General features: G+C 48.3%; 4 protein-coding genes and 1 non-coding gene across 8 annotated transcripts in view; 1 reads left to right on the top strand and 4 right to left on the bottom strand.

Annotated features, from left to right (window-relative positions):
• Positions 1-1,574, top strand: part of ubr7 (ubiquitin protein ligase E3 component n-recognin 7) — a 6,322-nt gene extending 4,748 nt beyond the window's left edge. For both annotated transcript variants that reach the window (XM_065964205.1, XM_065964206.1), the window contains exons 9-12: positions 1-95; positions 770-935; positions 1,045-1,106; positions 1,302-1,574. The exon at positions 1-95 is cut by the window's left edge and continues 70 nt beyond it. In XM_065964205.1, coding sequence (XP_065820277.1) covers positions 1-95; positions 770-935; positions 1,045-1,106; positions 1,302-1,391 — 413 coding nt within the window. In that variant the 3' untranslated portion in view covers positions 1,392-1,574. The remainder of the gene's footprint in view (positions 96-769; positions 936-1,044; positions 1,107-1,301) is intronic.
• Positions 1,575-1,823: 249 nt separating this feature from the next.
• Positions 1,824-6,277, bottom strand: lgals8a (galectin 8a). 2 transcript variants are annotated; one of them, XM_020659788.3, is made up of 9 exons: positions 6,039-6,273; positions 5,106-5,194; positions 4,816-5,026; positions 4,479-4,598; positions 4,307-4,357; positions 4,200-4,226; positions 3,195-3,283; positions 2,560-2,725; positions 1,824-2,314 (listed from the first exon to the last, which is right to left on the bottom strand). In XM_020659788.3, the coding sequence occupies exons 1-9, from the start codon at positions 6,075-6,077 to the stop codon at positions 2,165-2,167; spliced, it is 942 nt and encodes a 313-aa protein (XP_020515444.2). In that variant the 5' UTR covers positions 6,078-6,273; the 3' UTR covers positions 1,824-2,164. The 2 variants fall into 2 exon arrangements, with proteins under 2 accessions (XP_020515444.2, XP_020515445.2); XM_020659789.3 differs by lacking the exon at positions 4,200-4,226 and having other exon boundaries at positions 6,039-6,277.
• A 723-nt stretch (positions 6,278-7,000) lies between these two features.
• LOC110004245 (ribonucleoside-diphosphate reductase subunit M2) lies at positions 7,001-11,913 on the bottom strand. 2 transcript variants are annotated; one of them, XM_065964204.1, is made up of 10 exons: positions 11,797-11,913; positions 10,239-10,335; positions 9,882-9,950; positions 9,160-9,306; positions 8,963-9,079; positions 8,732-8,865; positions 8,430-8,524; positions 8,034-8,272; positions 7,838-7,951; positions 7,001-7,470 (listed from the first exon to the last, which is right to left on the bottom strand). In XM_065964204.1, coding segments are annotated over exons 1-10 (1,167 nt in total). In that variant the 5' UTR covers positions 11,799-11,913; the 3' UTR covers positions 7,001-7,317. The 2 variants fall into 2 exon arrangements, with proteins under 2 accessions (XP_065820276.1, XP_020515442.1); XM_020659786.3 differs by lacking the exon at positions 11,797-11,913 and adding an exon at positions 11,230-11,248.
• Positions 7,644-7,782, bottom strand: LOC114922045 (small nucleolar RNA SNORD94). The gene has a single exon (XR_003810250.1). It is a non-coding gene; the product is annotated as a small nucleolar RNA SNORD94 (small nucleolar RNA).
• A 511-nt stretch (positions 11,914-12,424) lies between the features above and the next one.
• LOC110004247 (palmitoyltransferase ZDHHC14) overlaps positions 12,425-17,500 on the bottom strand; it is a 24,712-nt gene continuing 19,636 nt past the window's right edge. The window contains exons 7-9 of the mRNA XM_065964203.1: positions 16,931-17,040; positions 14,971-15,082; positions 12,425-14,565 (exon numbers count right to left, since the gene is read on the bottom strand). Coding sequence (XP_065820275.1) covers positions 14,119-14,565; positions 14,971-15,082; positions 16,931-17,040 — 669 coding nt within the window. The 3' untranslated portion in view covers positions 12,425-14,118. The remainder of the gene's footprint in view (positions 14,566-14,970; positions 15,083-16,930; positions 17,041-17,500) is intronic.

Consider the following 17,500-nt stretch of genomic DNA (forward strand, 5'->3'; position numbering starts at 1 on the left):
AGCTGCAGGCAATTGATCAGAAAAGAGTCCAATCGGGCGCCGTATTCTGGCCGTCTGGATGGCGGTCCAAACTCTGCTCCTGCAACACGTGCAAGGTATGCTGCGTTCAGGTGACTTCAGGAGGCTTAGGTAACGCTCGCCTGTTTCTATTGGCTCGAGTAACGCTCGCCCGTTTCTATTGGCTCGGGTAACGCTCGTCCGTTTCTATTGGCTCGAGTAACGCTCGTCCGTTTCTATTGGCTCAGGTAACGCTCACCTGTTTCTATTGGCTCAGGTAACGCTCACCTGTTTCTATTGGCTCGAGTAACGCTCGCCCGTTTCTATTGGCTCGAGTAACGCTCGTCCGTTTCTATTGGCTCAGGTAACGCTCACCTGTTTCTATTGGCTCAGGTAACGCTCACCTGTTTCTATTGGCTCGAGTAACGCTCGCCCGTTTCTATTGGCTCGAGTAACGCTCGTCCGTTTCTATTGGCTCAGGTAACGCTCACCTGTTTCTATTGGCTCAGGTAACGCTCACCTGTTTCTATTGGCTCAGGTAACGCTCACCTGTTTCTATTGGCTCAGGTAACGCTCACCTGTTTCTATTGGCTCAGGTAACGCTCACCTGTTTCTATTGGCTCAGGTAACGCTCACCTGTTTCTATTGGCTCAGGTAACGCTCACCTGTTTCTATTGGCTCAGGTAACGCTCACCTGTTTTTATTGGCTCGGGTGTCAGTCTGAGCATGCTCAGTGAGTGCTTTCTTTGACTCTACGTGTTTGTGTCATCAGGAACGTATGGCTGCAGCGGGCGTGTCCTTCCTGTCTGACGAGTCGGACACGGTCCTCGCTTATGAGAACAAAGGAAAGAACAGCGAACAGACGGCGAGAGGTAACGACCCTCTGATGTCAGCGCTGGACAACCTGAACCGAGTTCAACAGCTGGAGATCATCCACGGTACGAAAACTTCATGGTACTACGTTACCAACCCACGTTACCACGAGTTCTAGGATACCTGGACCAGGTTTAAGAGGTGTTCACGAGCTTCTGTTCGGTTTTCTTTCAGGATACAACGACATGAAAACGGAGCTCAAGGATTTCTTGCAGAAATTTGCAGCAGAAGGAAAGGTGAGTCACACCTACATCTACTCTCTGATTGGCCGATAAAACCTGACGACTTGTTTCTACTCTCTGATTGGCTGATAAAGTCTGACGACTTGTTTCTACTCTCTGATTGGCTGATAAACTCTGACGACTTGTTTCTACTCTCTGATTGGCTGATAAAACCTGACGACTTGTTTCTACTCTCTGATTGGCTGACAGGTGGTAACACCTGAGGATATCCGTCAGTTCTTCGAGCAGCAGCAGACTCGTCGACGGCGTGTTGACGCCGGAAACTTCTTCTCCCCCTGATGAACTTTCTCGACCTCCAGGGATTGTCCTCCATCTTGTTTCTTGTCAACACCCCTTTGTCGATAAAGTTTTTATCTTCCGTTACCTTTGGGACTTCCTGTTTACATGCTGTCTCTTTGTGTGTAGATGTCAGAGGTCACATGATTTTATTTGTTTTTTAATAAAAATGACTAAAACAATAAATGGTCACTGTGGGCTTCTTAAGACTTGATGGACGGATCCCCCACCTGGAGGACTACAAGCTCCCTACAGGGGGCGCCAAACACCCGGCGCCCTCAATGCATGAACGCTTGTGTTAGCAGTACGGCTCGGGGTGTAAAAAATGGAGGTCAGGGTCACAAACCAAAACATGACATCAGAGCGTGCTGTCTGCTCCTTGGCCACGCCCCTTTTTCCCAGATCAGGAATTTCCCTCCAGAGAAGAACAGTTAACCAGCTTCAGTTGTTTCTTTATTTTATACAAGTACAAATATTCATCAACACTCCCATGATGCTCTCTGTTTTCTCCCATGATGCTCTCTGTTTTCTCCTCTGTTATAATCAGTTAATAGAATCACAAACAGAAGACGAGCTCGTGGTTACTGTGGATGATTAACCGTCTGATACAAAGTGTAACACGTTCTCATGTTAGTGATATAAAGTGTGAGCAGCACGCCGCGGTGCGTTCAGAGGATCTGCACGCCGCGGTGCGTTCAGAGGATCTGCACGCCGCGGTGCGTTCAGAGGATCTGCACGCCGCGGTGCGTTCAGAGGATCTGCACGCCGCGGTGCGTTCAGAGGATCTGCACATCCAGCAGCCTCACGTCTCCCTGAACCTCCAGCTGGCTGATCCGGATCAGGTCCTGGACCCGGTGTTTGTAGTCCAGCTGGTGGAGCCCGTTAACGGCTACTTTAAAGTGATGAAGGTCACAGAGGACGATCATCTGCATAGAGAACACACACACACACACACACACACACACACACACACACACACACACACACACACACACACACACACACACACACACACACACACACACACACACACACACACACACACACACACACACACACACACACACACACACACACACACACACACACACACACACACACACACACACACACACTTCAGTATGGTCATAGTTTCTGTTGTGTGTCTCTGTTTTGTGTCCAGCTGCTGTACCTCAAAGTATTGTCCCGCTCTGAAGGGGAAGGACTCGAGCTCCGCCTCCTCGGGGCCCCAGCATCCTGACAGGAAGGAGTTCCTGACCAGCACGCCTTTCTTCACACGAGGGTTCAGATGAAGAGCGATGTCACTGCTGCCCGAGACCCTCAGGTTCACACAGAAACTGAAACACAGAAGAGGAACATCAGACCCCCCTCAGACCCCCCCTCAGGAAGAGGAGCATCAGACCCCCCCTCAGGAAGAGGAACATCAGACCCCCCCTCAGGAAGAGGAGCATCAGACCCCCCTCAGGAAGAGGAGCATCAGACCCCCCTCAGGAAGAGGAACATCAGACCCCCCCTCAGGAAGAGGAGCATCAGACCCCCCTCAGGAAGAGGAGCATCAGACCCCCCCTCAGGAAGAGGAGCATCAGACCCCCCTCAGGAAGAGGAGCATCAGACCCCCCCTCAGGAAGAGGAGCATCAGACCCCCCCTCAGGAAGAGGAGCATCAGACCCCCACAGTAACGACGTCTTTCAGAGGTGGTCTTGACCGGTCTTGATTTAACATCTGCAGTCAGTCCAGTCTGAGACCGGATCAGAACTGAAACCTTCATGACTGGTTTTGAGATCACTATGTGGTGTTGTGGTGTACCTGTCTGCGTTGTGGTTGGTCTCTCCTTTGATGGTGATGCTGCGTCCCACTTTCAGTCCTCTCAGCAGCTCGCCGGTGAAGGGGACGCTCTGAAGGAAAGAGACACACAGAGTTCAGAACCTGAGACCACATCGCCCCCTTTATACCAAACAGACTTTAAATAAAGAACAGTAACTCTCCCACCGGCTCCCAACAGACACAACAACATCTCCTTACTTTAACTCTCTGATCCAGGTCTACACCCCCCAAATACACCCCCCCCCCAACTACACCCCCCCCCCCCCAATACACCCCCCCCCCCAAATACACCCCCCCCCCAACTACACCCCCCCCCCCCAATACACCCCCCCCCCAAATACACCCCCCCCCCCAACTACACCCCCCCCCCCAACTACACCCCCCCCCCCCCCCCAAATACACCCCCCCCCAACTACACCCCCATCTCTCTCTCTCTGTCTCTCTCTCTGCCTCTCTCTCTGTCTCTCTCTCTCTCTCTCTGTCTCTCTCTCTCTGTCTCTCTCTCTCTCTCTCTGTCTCTCTCTGTCTCTCTCTCTCTCTCTCTCTCTGTCTCTCTCTCTCTCTCTCTGTCTCTCTCTCTCTGCCTCTCTCTCTCTCTCTCTCTGTCTCTCTCTCTCTCTCTCTCTCTCTCTGTCTCTCTCTCTCTGTCTCTCTCTGTCTCTCTCTGTCTCTCTCTCTCTGCCTCTCTCTCTGTCTCTCTCTGCCTCTCTCTCTCTCTCTCTCTGTCTCTCTCTCTCTCTCTCTCTCTCTCTCTCTCTCTCTCTCTCTCTCTCTCTCTCTCTCTGTCTCTCTCTGTCTCTCTCTGTCTCTCTCTCTCTGCCTCTCTCTCTGTCTCTCTCTGTCTCTCTCTCTCTCTCTCTCTGTCTCTCTCTCTCTCTCTCTGTCTCTCTCTCTGTCTCTCTGTCTCTCTCTCTCTCTGTCTCTCTCTATCTCTCTGTCTCTCTCTCTCTCTCTCTCTCTCTCTCTCCACGACCATCAACAACTCACCAAGTCTCCTGAAGAAGACTTCACAGGCTGGAGGGAGAAACAGAAAAACACTTTGAAATGTTTTCTCTTTGATGATTTGGTGATTTAAAGCTGGAGGTCGTTCTTACGTTGGCGTGTGCGTCCGTGCTGCTCAGACCGGCTGGAGGAGGCGCGGCACTCTAAAAAACAACAACAACAACAACAACATGTGATTCATCACATGTTTTCATGTTTTCTCCTCTCAGCGCTCTCGCTCACATGACCATCAAACAAACAAACAGGAAGTTCAGAGTGACTCACCGCGCTCGGCAGGATGCCCACGGCTTGAACTTTGACCTTTCCCGAGATGAGCAGAGTGTCGACCAGCTCCAGCTCCACCCGGTGTTTGTACTCCAACAAGTGGCCGCCGTTTACCGCCACCTGCAGGACGGAGGAGGAAGTGCATGAAGAGGGCGCCACACACAGACTGATCGAGCGTGGCCATCACACAATCCCCTCGTGACTCGTCCACGCGACCTTTAACTCTGAGCGGCCCCCCCCCCTCCCCCCTCCCCTGCACTCTGCTCCTGCAGAGTTCTGTTGAACACATGAACACCGTCGGTGTGAAAGCGTTCCCCCGCGGCGTCCCGTCTCTCACCTTGAACTTGTCCTTCAGGATGAAGATGACGAGCTCGAACGCGGCTCCGGCTGCAAACGGCATCTGGTACAGGATCTCCTCTCGGCCCCAGCGCTCCTTCTGCAGCGAGTTGCAGACGATGCACGGAGACTTCCTGAACCTCGGGTTGAAGTGAAACGCCACGTCGGCCCTCGGCTTCACGCTGCTGCCGCACGTAAAGTCCACCTGGAACCTGAGAGACAGAGGAGGCGGTGATGTCACTAAACCTGGATGAGGACTCAGGTGTGTCAGGCAGCTTCAGGAGTCCTCACCTGTCGGCGTTAGACGGCACCGAGCCCTGAATGAGAACCATCTCCCCCGGCAGCAGACCGCCCAGGAGGGTCCCAGCGAAGGGGATCGACTGTCAGGGAACAGAGATGTTTATATTAAACAAACAAACAAACAAAGAAACAAACAAACAAACAGAGAGACGAGAGATCCATCGCTGCAAGACAGAGCGCTACTGCAGGTCGTTCATCCCATCTGCAGTCAGACTCTTTAAAATGATTGTATTTCTTATTTAACTGATGTAAATATGTTTGATTTGATTTTAACTTCTATTTTAATTATTATATTCCCGTCCCCTGTTTTTCTGGAGCTGCTGTAATGCACAAAACGGCCGTGTGGGGGGGGTCTTTAAAGCGCCTACCTTCTCTGGTCCAAACAAATCCAGAGCATCCAGGAGCAGAATCTAAAGTTAGAAGGAGGACATACTGGCTGCTGCATTGTTGTCAGAGAAGCCAGCACTTCAACATAGCATGTTTCCTTAATGATCAGAGAGTAAGATACCTTTATCATCTCACTCTCTACACAGCTCACTGATTGGTCCTTTAATGATCACGTACATGTTCTCTTCCAAAAAAAACCATTTTGACCAGTTTGTTCCTGAACCAGTCTCCATTATAAATCATCAACACATTTCTTCACAGCTCAACAGAATGACTCAACTCAAAGAACAGACCTCCAGCTCAGTTTCATGAAGTCTGTGGTCCCAAATAAACCACAGTTAACATTCTGAAGTTTGGCTCATGTTCTGAATTTACTTTGTGTTCTACAACAACGTCTCATTAAAGATGAACGACTTTGTGACGCTGAATAAAACATGACGTCTCTTTATACAAATTCAACTTTAACGTGAATAAAGAAGATAAACAAACTCCAAACAGATATTTAATACTCTTAAAGAAACTCAGAAAGCATCTCACCGGGTTTAGAAACGTCTGCCTCGGGTTTGAAACCGACATGTTGGAGAAGAAGTGGCGCGACCTGACGCTGCTAGTTTGGACTTTTGTTTACTTCCTCATATGACGTCAGCGAGGTTGTACGTTACAAGGAGGAGCCAAATCGAGATCAACTTTAGACACAGGATCGATAAACATCACTTAGTAACTGTCGGAGATAAGATGTTAGTAAATCACTCATCAGTTATATCACGTCACTTCCACTTCCGACCGTTTTGTCACGTTTAATAAACAGATTGTGGTTCTGCGTGATGACGTAGCTGTCCGCTCCCGACAGAACTATCAGCGGTTTGGTTGGAGGATGGCTCTCATGCTGCCTTCAGCTGCTCATCGGAAATGTCGGATTAACGAATGTTACATGAACTATCCTCAAAACCCGTCAAGAGAAATGTCTACGATACGTTTCAGAGGTGTGACGTCTGCGTGACGTTTCAGCGCAACAGAAACAACGTCAACAATTACCGGTCAGTAAAGAACAGTCGCTCTCATTTATTTAGTTCATGAATCTATAAGCACAAACTTGAAGTGGATATCATGTCAGTTGAGTTTGTTTACCTGAAGCTCATCGCGTGCTCTTCTTTCTACGAGGCAACTTAAACACGCGCATGTCGCCATGACGATAACACAAATGGAACGTCCGACTTTTCCGAGGAGCACTTGAACGCAGCATTGGTCTTATGATTCCAATAAAGACAAAAATAAAAAACAAAAATAATTCTGTGCTGAAGATGCAAAAAGAATAAGACTCTGCATAGTTTCAGTATCACATTGAGGGGCGCTGTGGAGTCTGAGGCCCCATGTGACGTTCCCATGAGGGGCCCTCCAACCTGCAGAGTTACATCACTGACTATCTACGGTGAGCCTGAAGGGACACTTAACCAGTTAGCTCTAGTTTGGATCAACATGTAGATGTAAAGAGGAAACAGTTTGCAGTAAGTTTAAATTTAATGCAAACAAACAACAACAACAACCCTGTACAGAATCAACAGAAACCCTAAAAACAGGTCAGTTTAAAAACATAATAGAGCAGCTATAAAAACAAAGTCTACTTTTCATTTAGAGGAGAACCCAGAGTCCACCTGGTTACCTGCTGAGTGTAACTCTCATTTTATTTACATCATGACTCAGCAGATATCCAGATCAAGAGCCCCGCCCCCCTCACAGTTCATCACCGCCTCGCAGCCTCAGGTGAGTCTAGTGTCAGGTGGTCGTCCAGCAGGAAGTCAGAGTCTGTGTGAGTCGTCTAGAAGTCGGCGTCCAGCCTGAACGTGTTGTCTGTGGTGCCCGACATCACGCCCATCCTCTGGTACTCGCCAACACGCTTCTCAAAGAAGTTGGTCTTCCCCTCCAGAGAGATGTTCTCCATGAAGTCAAACGGGTTCTCCACGCGGTAGATCTGCACACACATCACAGATCAAAGTTAAAGACGTCTCAGCTGAGCGACGGCGTTGGACGAAGGCCGCCGCAGAACAAAGTCTACTCAAGAGATAAATCTAACAGTTCCATTGAAGATCCTGTTCTAAAGTTTCAGTCTTTTAGATTTACAGCATTTAGATTTTGCGGCGGCGGTCTGTTCAGTGTGGCGTCTGTCTCGTGCTGCTGGCGCCCTGACCGGTGAACCACACGTCCTCCAATCAGAGCGGAGCAGCAGCACTCAGCCCCCATCATCGGCTGAGGTCCGTACCCCTGCGCGTCTCATCACCACAGACCTGACCCCCCGTGACAACACGGTTCAAACAGCGCCCTCTGGTTGCCATAGTTACCTTTTCAAAGCCGAGCTCCAGCATCAGTCTGTCGGCGACGAACTCGATGTACTGCTTCATGAGCTCGCAGTTCATCCCGATGAGCTTCACGGGCAGCGCCTCCGTCAGGAACTCCTGAAAACACAAACAGGCTTTAGAGGAGGGCGGCGGGGGGAAAACGGCGAGTTGAGAGGTCGTCTCGGTGTCAGTACGCTACCTGCTCGATCTCCACGGCGTTCTGGATGATGCTCTTGACCGTCTCCTCAGACGGTTTGTTCTGCAGGTGTTTGAACATGAGGCAGGCGAAGTCGCAGTGCAGACCCTCGTCTCTGCTGATCAGCTCGTTGGAGAAGGTCAGGCCGGGCATCAGGCCGCGCTTCTTCAGCCAGAAGATCGCAGCGAACGACCCCGAGAAGAAGATCCCCTCCACGGCAGCGAACGCCACGACTCGCTCTCCTACAGGAAGTAGACAGAGACCACGTCAGAACCAGTGAGGGCGAGATCGGACCATTTTGTTTTTAATTAACAAGTTTTACAAACATCTCGTGCACACGAGCGTCACTCCGACACCTCCAACCGTTTCTATCGCTTGAGTTCACGTAGCGGCTCTTACCGTAGTTGGCGCTCTTGTTTCCGATCCAGTTGATCGCCCAGTCGGCCTTCTTCTTCACACACGGCAGAGTCTCAATGGCGTTGAACAGGTATTCTCTGAGGGTCAGTGAACACACCGTCAGAACAGCTAGTCAACACCAAACAATCTAAACATGCGGGTCCTCTACAGACCGGTTAGCGGGTCCACTACAGACCGGTTAGCAGGTCCACTACAGACCCGTTAGCGGGTCCTGTACAGACCCGTTAGCGGGCCCTGTACAGACCCGTTAGCGGGTCCACTACAGACCGGTCTGGGGTCCTCACCTCTCTGCGGGCTCTCTGATGTAGGTGTTGATGAGGAGGCTGTACATCTCGGAGTGGATGTTCTCCATGGCGATCTGGAACCCGTAGAAACACCGGGCCTCCGTCACCTGGACCTCCTGAGTGAAGCGCTCCACCTGGTGGTCAGAGGAGGAACAGCAGATCATCAGATCAAAGTTTCACACCTTCATCTCTATTGTTTTAAAATTCATTGTCTTTGATTTTCATCCTCACCAGATTCTCGTTGACGATGCCGTCGCTGGCGGCGAAGAAGGCCAACACGTGAGAGATGAAGTAACGCTCCTCGTCCTTCAGGGACTCCCAGTGCTGCTGGTCCTTCGACAGATCCACCTGAACACACGAGTCGTTAGAAATCATCTTGAACCTCCAACACCTACAGAGGTCGTTAGGGTGGAGGGGGCGGGGCTTACCTCCTCTGCGGTCCAGAACGACGCCTCGGCCTTCTTGTACATCTGCCAGATGTCATGGTACTGGATGGGGAAGACGACGAAGCGGCGAGGGTTCTCCTTCAGCAGAGGCTCCTCCCCCTCGCTGCTGCTCTTCTTCACGTCTTTGGGCTGAACGACAAATAAAACATCGTCAGACACGAAAATACACGCCGCGTCCGGTTTGACTCTGCAGACAGCTCACTGCCAACAGTTTGGTCTTGTCCCCCCCCCCACGCCGTTAAAGTTTAACACTCATCACATGTTTAACGCTCAGTAAACACTGAAGATATCTGTTACTCCTCTGTTACTCTTCAGACTCAGGATTTGTTGAACACAGAAGAGCTAATAAAGAACTTTAACTTCTTTCCTTCAGACTTTAAACTGGTTTTAAATCGTGCAGAACTGAAGTGAAGAGACTTCAGCTTGTTTCAGATTAAATCAGTAAATCACAGTCTGCTCTCATGTGAGGTAAAGATTTAATGATAAAGTGATTAAAACAAACAAACAAACAAACAAACAGCTGATCATCTTCTGATTGTTCGCGCCAGAAGAGACATTTTGGCGCCACATGTTCACAATGAACGACACAGAAACTGCTCTTTGTAAACTGATATCTTAATAAAAGTCACCTGCAGGTTTAAGACATTAAAGATATTAAAGATATTAAAGATATTAAAGATATTCTTTAGTTTCTTCACACTCACAGCGGGCTCACTGAAGATGTTCCGCGCCGTTTTGGACGCGAGGATCCGGGTCGTGTTCAGACTGGGAGGCTGGAAGACACAAAACATTCACAAAACATTCACATGTTATTAAAACAAAGACTTCACTTCTGTGTGTCGGAGTTCATCACTTCATCACATTCAGAGATTCAATACGTATCGAGGAGGAACACATCACTAACATGGAGACGTGAAATAAAATGGCGGCCATGTGGTGAAATTAAACAAGCCGGTAACTGAAGTTAATTAAATACAGTAAATTAAATAAAGTAAATTAACTGAATTAATAATTTAACGGTGGAATGTAAAGACTATAATCATCAGGTTTTAGTGACTCACCGTGTTTTCTTTGTCCAGAGACACGTTGACGAGCTGACTGCTGAGACAGTTCTCACTCTTCCGTGAGAGAGGAGAGCGAGCAGACATCATGATGATCCTTTAAGTTCACAACACAGAAAGATAAAAGCGTTAAAAAGAGCAGAACTAACGAGCAGCACACAGAGGAGAGACACTGAGCGGGTTCTGCTGGCCGCTCGCCCTTTTTATTGAAATATTGGCGCTAGAAACCAGCCGACCAATCAGAACAGAGCTCGTGCTGTCTCTTTAAAGCTGACGCCGCGACGCAGCCAATCAGGAGGACAGCCGCAATCACGTGTCGCCTGAACAGCTGCGGGAAATTCAAACGGCTTTGTCTGTGCGGGGTTACAAAACTGACTGAAACACCGGTGTTACGAAACGATTTAAATCAGCGTTTACGCAACGTATCATTTAAACAAAAGACTCGTTTCTTTTACACGATAAACGGTTAAATGTGTTCCTAAAACATCGTGATGACGTAAAGAAGTACGTCGATTCCCTTTGAAATAGTCTTTTTCTAAAACACTACGTCTTCAAAGTCACTAATTCTGCTTCACACATTGTGTTCCCTTCATATGTGAGAATGTTTATAAATCAAATCATTAGTGGCTCTCGTGCTTGTTTTCGATGCTTTTTAAAGATTAACTTAATGTGGGTGTTACACTTTTTATGGCGTCCTTTTCTTTTTGGATTCCCGCCGCTGCACGTTCTGTTGTTTCCTGCACTCTTAAGGCGTTGTAACCATGACAACCAGGCGCCAAAAATAATATCATAAAACATACAGTATCACAGATGTTTGAGTGTCTGTATCTGTGGATATGAGAGGTTAAAAACAAAGAAATGGCGATAAGCCTTGGTCAGTTAAATGTGTGAACATCCGGGTGATTGGACGGTTTATTTACGGTCTCTTTAGACTCGTGAAGGGACATTTAAACGCAGGAGTCTGCTGTGAATGATTGTGCGGATTAAATACCTTATTTCTTATCGCGTTTCAGTCCCTGCGGATCATAAAATCATTTTCCCTCGAAAACAGAAGGTGACTCATCAGCTGTTTCCGGGAGGAGGAGACGACGCCGTGAATGTAGGTCAGTGACGTCAGAGAGCAGCGTCGCCACCCAGCGGTGGAAAGTGACACTGCAGTCTGACTCCTCAAACACTTTATTACATTATAAAACTAAAACAAAGACATGAACACCATGTTTATGTTTCATCCTGATGTGTGACTGACCACGTAAGACCTACATCCGGGTAATGACCTGATAATCTGACAGAGGGGGATTAGAGTTTATATGTTTATATACAGAATTAAAGTTAAACACAATAACTGTCTTAACATCTTTATAAGTCAGTCGATCATTTTAATTAAAATCTTCACCAAAGTCTCTCATGTTTATATACAAAAGGTTTGTTTTCCCGCCGCCGCGCTTTCCTTTGTTTACTGTCATCGTCATAAATCAGCGCCAACAGTATTCAGCTGTTAACTGGAGACTTCTGAAAGAGTCGTGAAAACTCTGTTTTATTTAATATAATATCTACTTACATTCATAAGATATGAAACACTAAAAGAAGACAGATCCACAAGTTGTAACAACGACAACCAAAGACACGTTCTGCTTAAAGTCACCAGTTTACACGGTCACCAAGTCAACTCAAACACCGGATCAGCTCACAGCACAGCACTCAGTTTCCCTCTCAAACCTCCTGAAGCACCGCAGCTGTTTCCGGGAGAGTGAAACGTGATTGGCTGTTACGGCAGCTGTTTCCGGGAGAGTGAAACGTGATTGGCTGTTACGGCAGCTGTTTCCGGGAGAGTGAAACGTGATTGGCTGTTACGGCAGCTGTTTCCGGGAGAGTGAAACGTGATTGGCTGTGTGGGAAAACAACAACAGTCTGTAACAGAGTCAGAGACGCCACCTAGCGGTTTGGATGAACACAAAAACTCTGAACAATAAACAGATATTTATGACTGAAAGGGTCGAATTGTGTAAGAATATTACACTAAAATATCTAATTTAATTAAAAATGGACAGAAACTATGTTACATATTTATGTTGACTAATTGCACCTCTAATTTTCCCAATAGTTATCAAAGCCAGAGAGCTTTTGCTTTAAAACAACAAAACAAGATGGAACCCAAAGTTGAGGCTTTGAAACAGTCAACACTCCTCTTTGTGTTTGGAATCAAAAGCTTTTATTGGTTTAACAATAACATTTTCAGGACAAAGTTCCTCAACAAAGATGTCACAAAGTAAGTCCACATATCCCGTCTGTTGCTCTGTAAACAGCGGGACGTGGTTTGACCTCCGGCTGACCTTCTGGCAGTGTTGCTGCTTCGCTGCAAACAAACCGACGACCTCGGCTCTGCGGATGTTTGCAGCTTCTTGTTTTTTGTCCCCAGAATCGAATTTAAAAAACCCCCTGAAGATTCCCACAGGGTCAGTACGCTCTCCTCAATCATTTCTCTTTGTTCACATAAACTCTGAATAAAACTTTACAATCAAGAACCGCTCTGTCGGGGTCCCAGTTTGTGTCTTTGACCTCGGTCTCCGTCAGACTGAAGGTGGACGTCCATTTGGCATCGTTTTAGCTTATTCTGGGTAAAATGTTTGATGATCGTTTCTTTTTTTTTTTTAACTTCATGAAAAAGTCCGGTGGAGGATGCTGTGGAGATGAAGGTGAAAAAAAAAAAAACATTCAAAGTTGGTTATCTTTTGTTTATATTCTGGACGCCGGCATCAACATTTTTATTTATCTGGTTCAAACCCTCTGGAGTCTTTTAACTTCTGACCCATCCTGTTTTCTTTTTCACAACACCATAACCTACATTTATCTAAACTTCATCAGAGCTGAAACATTTATACACAGACTGTAAATATTGCTGCACAAAATGACCTGCAGGGGGCGCTGGAGTCCCATCGATGGCGGTCTCCATGCTGGAAATGCTGTCTCAGTCTAACTTTCAGTCAACCTAACGACAGGCTGAGAGCTGGAGCTGAGGCGGGTTTTAAACCTCCTGACAAACCGTTACACCGCGCCCACCTGTCAATCAGGTCAGCTACACGCCTTATTGTGAATAACTCTTATCCTTCATCAAATCAAAACTGATGAGTCATCAAAACATTCACCCCCCGTACAGTGTGTGTCCATCCAGACATGAGCTAATCACACCTATTTGGTTTTTTGAACCAGGCTGTAAACATGTTCATCTCTGCTGTAAAAACAGGCTTTTTAGAATGGGTGTGTATGTGACTTCCTGTGCTTCTGCAGCCAGCCTCTAGTGGACACTCCAGAAACTGCAGGATTTTACACTTCAGCATCGGCTTCATTTTGTTGACGCTCTATAATTTATCGCAATTTTGAGATATGACCTTTGGCAATAAACACTTTGCAGAAATCTGGTTTTATCAGGATCAATTATTTTTTGTAAGCAAACGTTTTAAATTACTGGATGGAAACCGGAGTGTAATGTTCCTGCTTACACAACGCTTTGATACAGTGAGATGAAACGCCATGTATCAGCTACGTATCAGCGTAATTAATATGTTGCATTAAGGTTTTGAGTTGGAGTTGAGTTTCTTTTGATTAAAATGACACCATGCATCATGCTAACGAGCTAAAAAATAAAAATGAAGATAAAGTTTGAAAACATTCAATCTGGACTCCAGAGGGTTCAAACTCAACCTAATTTAAAGTTTCTAATAGAGGAGGGTCGTATCTTCTGTGACTTTCCTTTTATAAAAAGTTGTTTTCCAGAAATTTTAAAACCGACTTCCTAACTGCAGCGAGTGACTCTGATTTGTCGAGTTTCCGTCACGTGACTTGAATGAGGAAACACTTTTATGTACGATGTTGTGAGTTTGGTTCAGACAGAGCTGAGTTTGACGAGTCCCCTGACCGAGTCCTCGTGCAGGGCGTCCTGACTGGCCGGGTTGTAGAGGGCGGAGGGGGAGGGGACAGGCGGGTGTGGGTGTGAGTGGAGGTGCAGGTGGGCGGGGCAGGGAAGGGCACCCTGCGGCGTGCTGCATGGCGTCTCCTCTGGGCTGACAAAGTGGTGGTGGAGGTGATGGTGGTGATGGTAGAGGTGGTGGTGGCAGTGGGAGTCGGCGGCGGCGTCCCTCAGGGTAAGGACGTCTCCTCCGCAGGACGGCAGGGAGGGCTGGGAGGGTGCCAGGTAGGCGCAGGGGCCCCCCAGGGTGGTGGTCTTCCCCGGGAGAGGGGGGGCCATGACCACGGGGTCGCTGTAGAGCAGAGGGGTGGCCGCGGCCTGCAGGACGAACTTTGTGCTCTGGATGCACTGATCCTGATCGCACTGCGGACACAGAGACGTTAAAATCAGACGATATCCAAACCTGTTTTGTTACCACGACAACAAAAATAGCAGTCCTGACCTCACCGTTGGTTATTTCATGTTTTTAATTTAGACACACTCGTGCACACTGTCTGAGTTGTTGGTTTGCACGCCGTTTTAAAAGGATTCAAACCTGCTCACCTGATTCATAAATATTTGTTTTTTTTGTTTTTGATGCTTTCAATCATTAAACAAACTGAGCAGGCAGCTCAAAGTATGTTTCACTTCTTTAAACTCGACATGCACAGAGCCGTGACCTCACCGTGGCGGCGTCGAGCGTAAACATCTGGACACGTGTTGAGTTTAAAGATGATTAAACTGAAGCTTCTTACTGAACACATGTTGTGATGTCATCGATGTGCTTACCATGCGGCTGTGGAGCTGCGTGGAGGCGTAGCTGCCACCGCCACTGGTCCCGTTGGTCTGGGGGGCGGGCTGTGGCGTGTCGGACTGGATCAGACCTCGCCTGTTGATCAAACTTGAACACAAAGACACAAAATTGAATTAAAACTTTACTCACATGCTGCTCTTATGAAAAAACAATCGCCTTCTTTTCACTGCATGACCCAAAAAAATATTTTGCAGGTGGAGCACGCACGCACGCACGCACGCTGGTGACGCTTTAACGAGTAGACTGTGGGATGAATCTGCCTCCAGATGTTCCTCTCCTCGTCTCCAGAGGTGGAAGAAGAGAAAAACTCCGATCTCTCACTCCAGTAAAAAGTCAAAATTCAGTGTTGAGTTTTTGGCCTTGAGTTTGGACCTGGGTGTAGAGGTCTGGAACTGACCTGGGTGTAGAGGTCTGGAACTGACCTGGGTGTATAGTGGTGTAGAGGTCTGGAACTGACCTGGGTGTAGAGGTCTGGAACTGACCTGGGTGTATAGTGGTGTAGAGGTCTGGAACTGACCTGGGTGTAGAGGTCTGGAACTGACCTGGGTGTATAGTGGTGTAGAGGTCTGGAACTGACCTGGGTGTAGAGGTCTGGAACTGACCTGGGTGTAGAGGTCTGGAACTGACCTGGGTGTAGAGGTCTGGAACTGACCTGGGTGTATAGTGGTGTAGAGGTCTGGAACTGACCTGGGTGTAGAGGTCTGGAACTGACCTGGGTGTAGAGGTCTGGAACTGACCTGGGTGTATAGTGGTGTAGAGGTCTGGAACTGACCTGGGTGTATCGTGGTGTAGAGGTCTGGAACTGACCTGGGTGTAGTGGTGTAGAGGTCTGTAACCGACCTGGGTGTAGAGGTGTAGAGGTCTGTAACCGACCTGGGTGTAGAGGTGTAGAGGTCTGTGACTGACCTGGGTGTAGAGGTGTAGAGGTCTGTGACTGACCTGGGTGTAGTGGTGTAGAGGTCTGTAACTGACCTGGGTGTAGAGGTGTAGAGGTCTGTAACTGACCTGGGTGTAGAGGTGTAGAGGTCTGTAACTGACCTGGGTGTAGAGGTGTAGAGGTCTGTAACTGACCTGGGTGTAGAGGTGTAGAGGTCTGTGACTGACCTGGGTGTAGTGGTGTAGAGGTCTGTAACTGACCTGGGTGTAGAGGTGTAGAGGTCTGTGACTGACCTGGGTGTAGTGGTCTGTGACTGACCTGGGTGTAGACGTCTGTGACTGACCTGGGTGTAGTGGTCTGTAACTGACCTGGGTGTAGAGGTGTAGAGGTCTGTAACTGACCTGGGTGTAGTGGTGTAGAGGTCTGTAACTGACCTGGGTGTAGTGGTGTAGAGGTCTTTGACTGACCTGGGTGTAGTGGTCTGTGACTGACCTGGGTGTAGTGGTGTAGAGGTCTGTAACTGACCTGGGTGTAGTGGTGTAGAGGTCTTTGACTGACCTGGGTGTAGTGGTCTGTGACTGACCTGGGTGTAGACGTCTGTGACTGACCTGGGTGTAGTGGTCTGTAACTGACCTGGGTGTAGAGGTCTTTGACTAACCTGGGTGTAGTGGTCTGTGACTGACCTGGGTGTAGAGGTCTGTAACTGACCTGGGTGTAGAGGTCTGTGACTGACCTGGGTGTAGTGGTCTGTGACTGACCTGGGTGTAGTGGTCTGTGACTGACCTGGGTGTAGAGGTCTGTAACTGACCTGGGTGTAGAGGTCTGTGACTGACCTGGGTGTAGTGGTCTTTGACTGACCTGGGTGTAGTGGTCTGTGACTGACCTGGGTGTAGAGGTCTGTAACTGACCTGGGTGTAGAGGTCTTTGACTGACCTGGGTGTAGAGGTCTTTGACTGACCTGGGTGTAGAGGTCTTTGACTGACCTGGGTGTAGAGGTCTTTGACTGACCTGGGTGTAGTGGTCTGTGACTGACCTGGGTGTAGAGGTCTGTAACTGACCTGGGGGGTAGGGGTCCACACAGAGCAGCACAGCAGTTGGTCAGGATGTTCCCGTAGCTGTACGGGTTGTAGTTGTCCTTCCCTCGCTTGGTGGACCAGGAACCTTTAATCTGGACCAGGAAGTGAGACATCATCAGAGCGTGTAAACATCCAGACGGTTTTAAAGGGTCCTGGTCTAGCCTGTAGCTTCAGATGGTTTTAAACTGGTCCTGGTCTAGCCTGTAGCTTCAGATGGTTTTAAACTGGTCCTGGTCTAGCCTGTAGCTTCAGATGGTTTTAAAGGGTCCTGGTCTAGCGTGTAGCTTCAGATGGTTTTAAACTGGTCCTGGTCTAGCGTGTAGCTTCAGATGGTTTTAAAGGGTCCTGGTCTAGCCTGTAGCTTCAGATGGTTTTAAACTGGTCCTGGTCTAGCCTGTAGTTTCAGATGGTTTTAAACTGGTCCTGGTCTAGCGTGTAGCTTCAGATGGTTTTAAACTGGTCCTGGTCTAGCGTGTAGCTTCAGATGGTTTTAAAGGGTCCTGGTCTAGCGTGTAGCTTCAGATGGTTTTAAACTGGTCCTGGTCTAGCGTG

This window comes from Labrus bergylta, chromosome 15 (assembly GCF_963930695.1).
Source record: "Labrus bergylta chromosome 15, fLabBer1.1, whole genome shotgun sequence".
Taxonomy (NCBI): Eukaryota; Metazoa; Chordata; class Actinopteri; order Labriformes; family Labridae; genus Labrus; species Labrus bergylta.

Bases quoted from the DNA above. Each gene is read 5' to 3' on its own strand.
- lgals8a (XM_020659788.3), bottom strand. From the start codon at position 6,077: ATGTCGGTTTCAAACCCGAGGCAGACGTTTCTAAACCCG. The intron at 4,599-4,815 runs GTGAGAGACGGG...TCCGTCCTGCAG, and splicing joins TCCTGAAGGACAAGTTCAAG to GTGGCGGTAAACGGCGGCCA. The intron at 4,227-4,306 runs GTAAGAACGACC...TTCTCCCTCCAG, and splicing joins GCACGGACGCACACGCCAAC to CCTGTGAAGTCTTCTTCAGG.
- LOC110004245 (XM_065964204.1), bottom strand. The intron at 9,307-9,881 runs GTGAGTGTGAAG...TTTGTCGTTCAG, and splicing joins ACATCTTCAGTGAGCCCGCT to CCCAAAGACGTGAAGAAGAG. The intron at 7,471-7,837 runs GTAACTATGGCA...ATGTGTGTGCAG, and splicing joins TGGAGCTCGGCTTTGAAAAG to ATCTACCGCGTGGAGAACCC.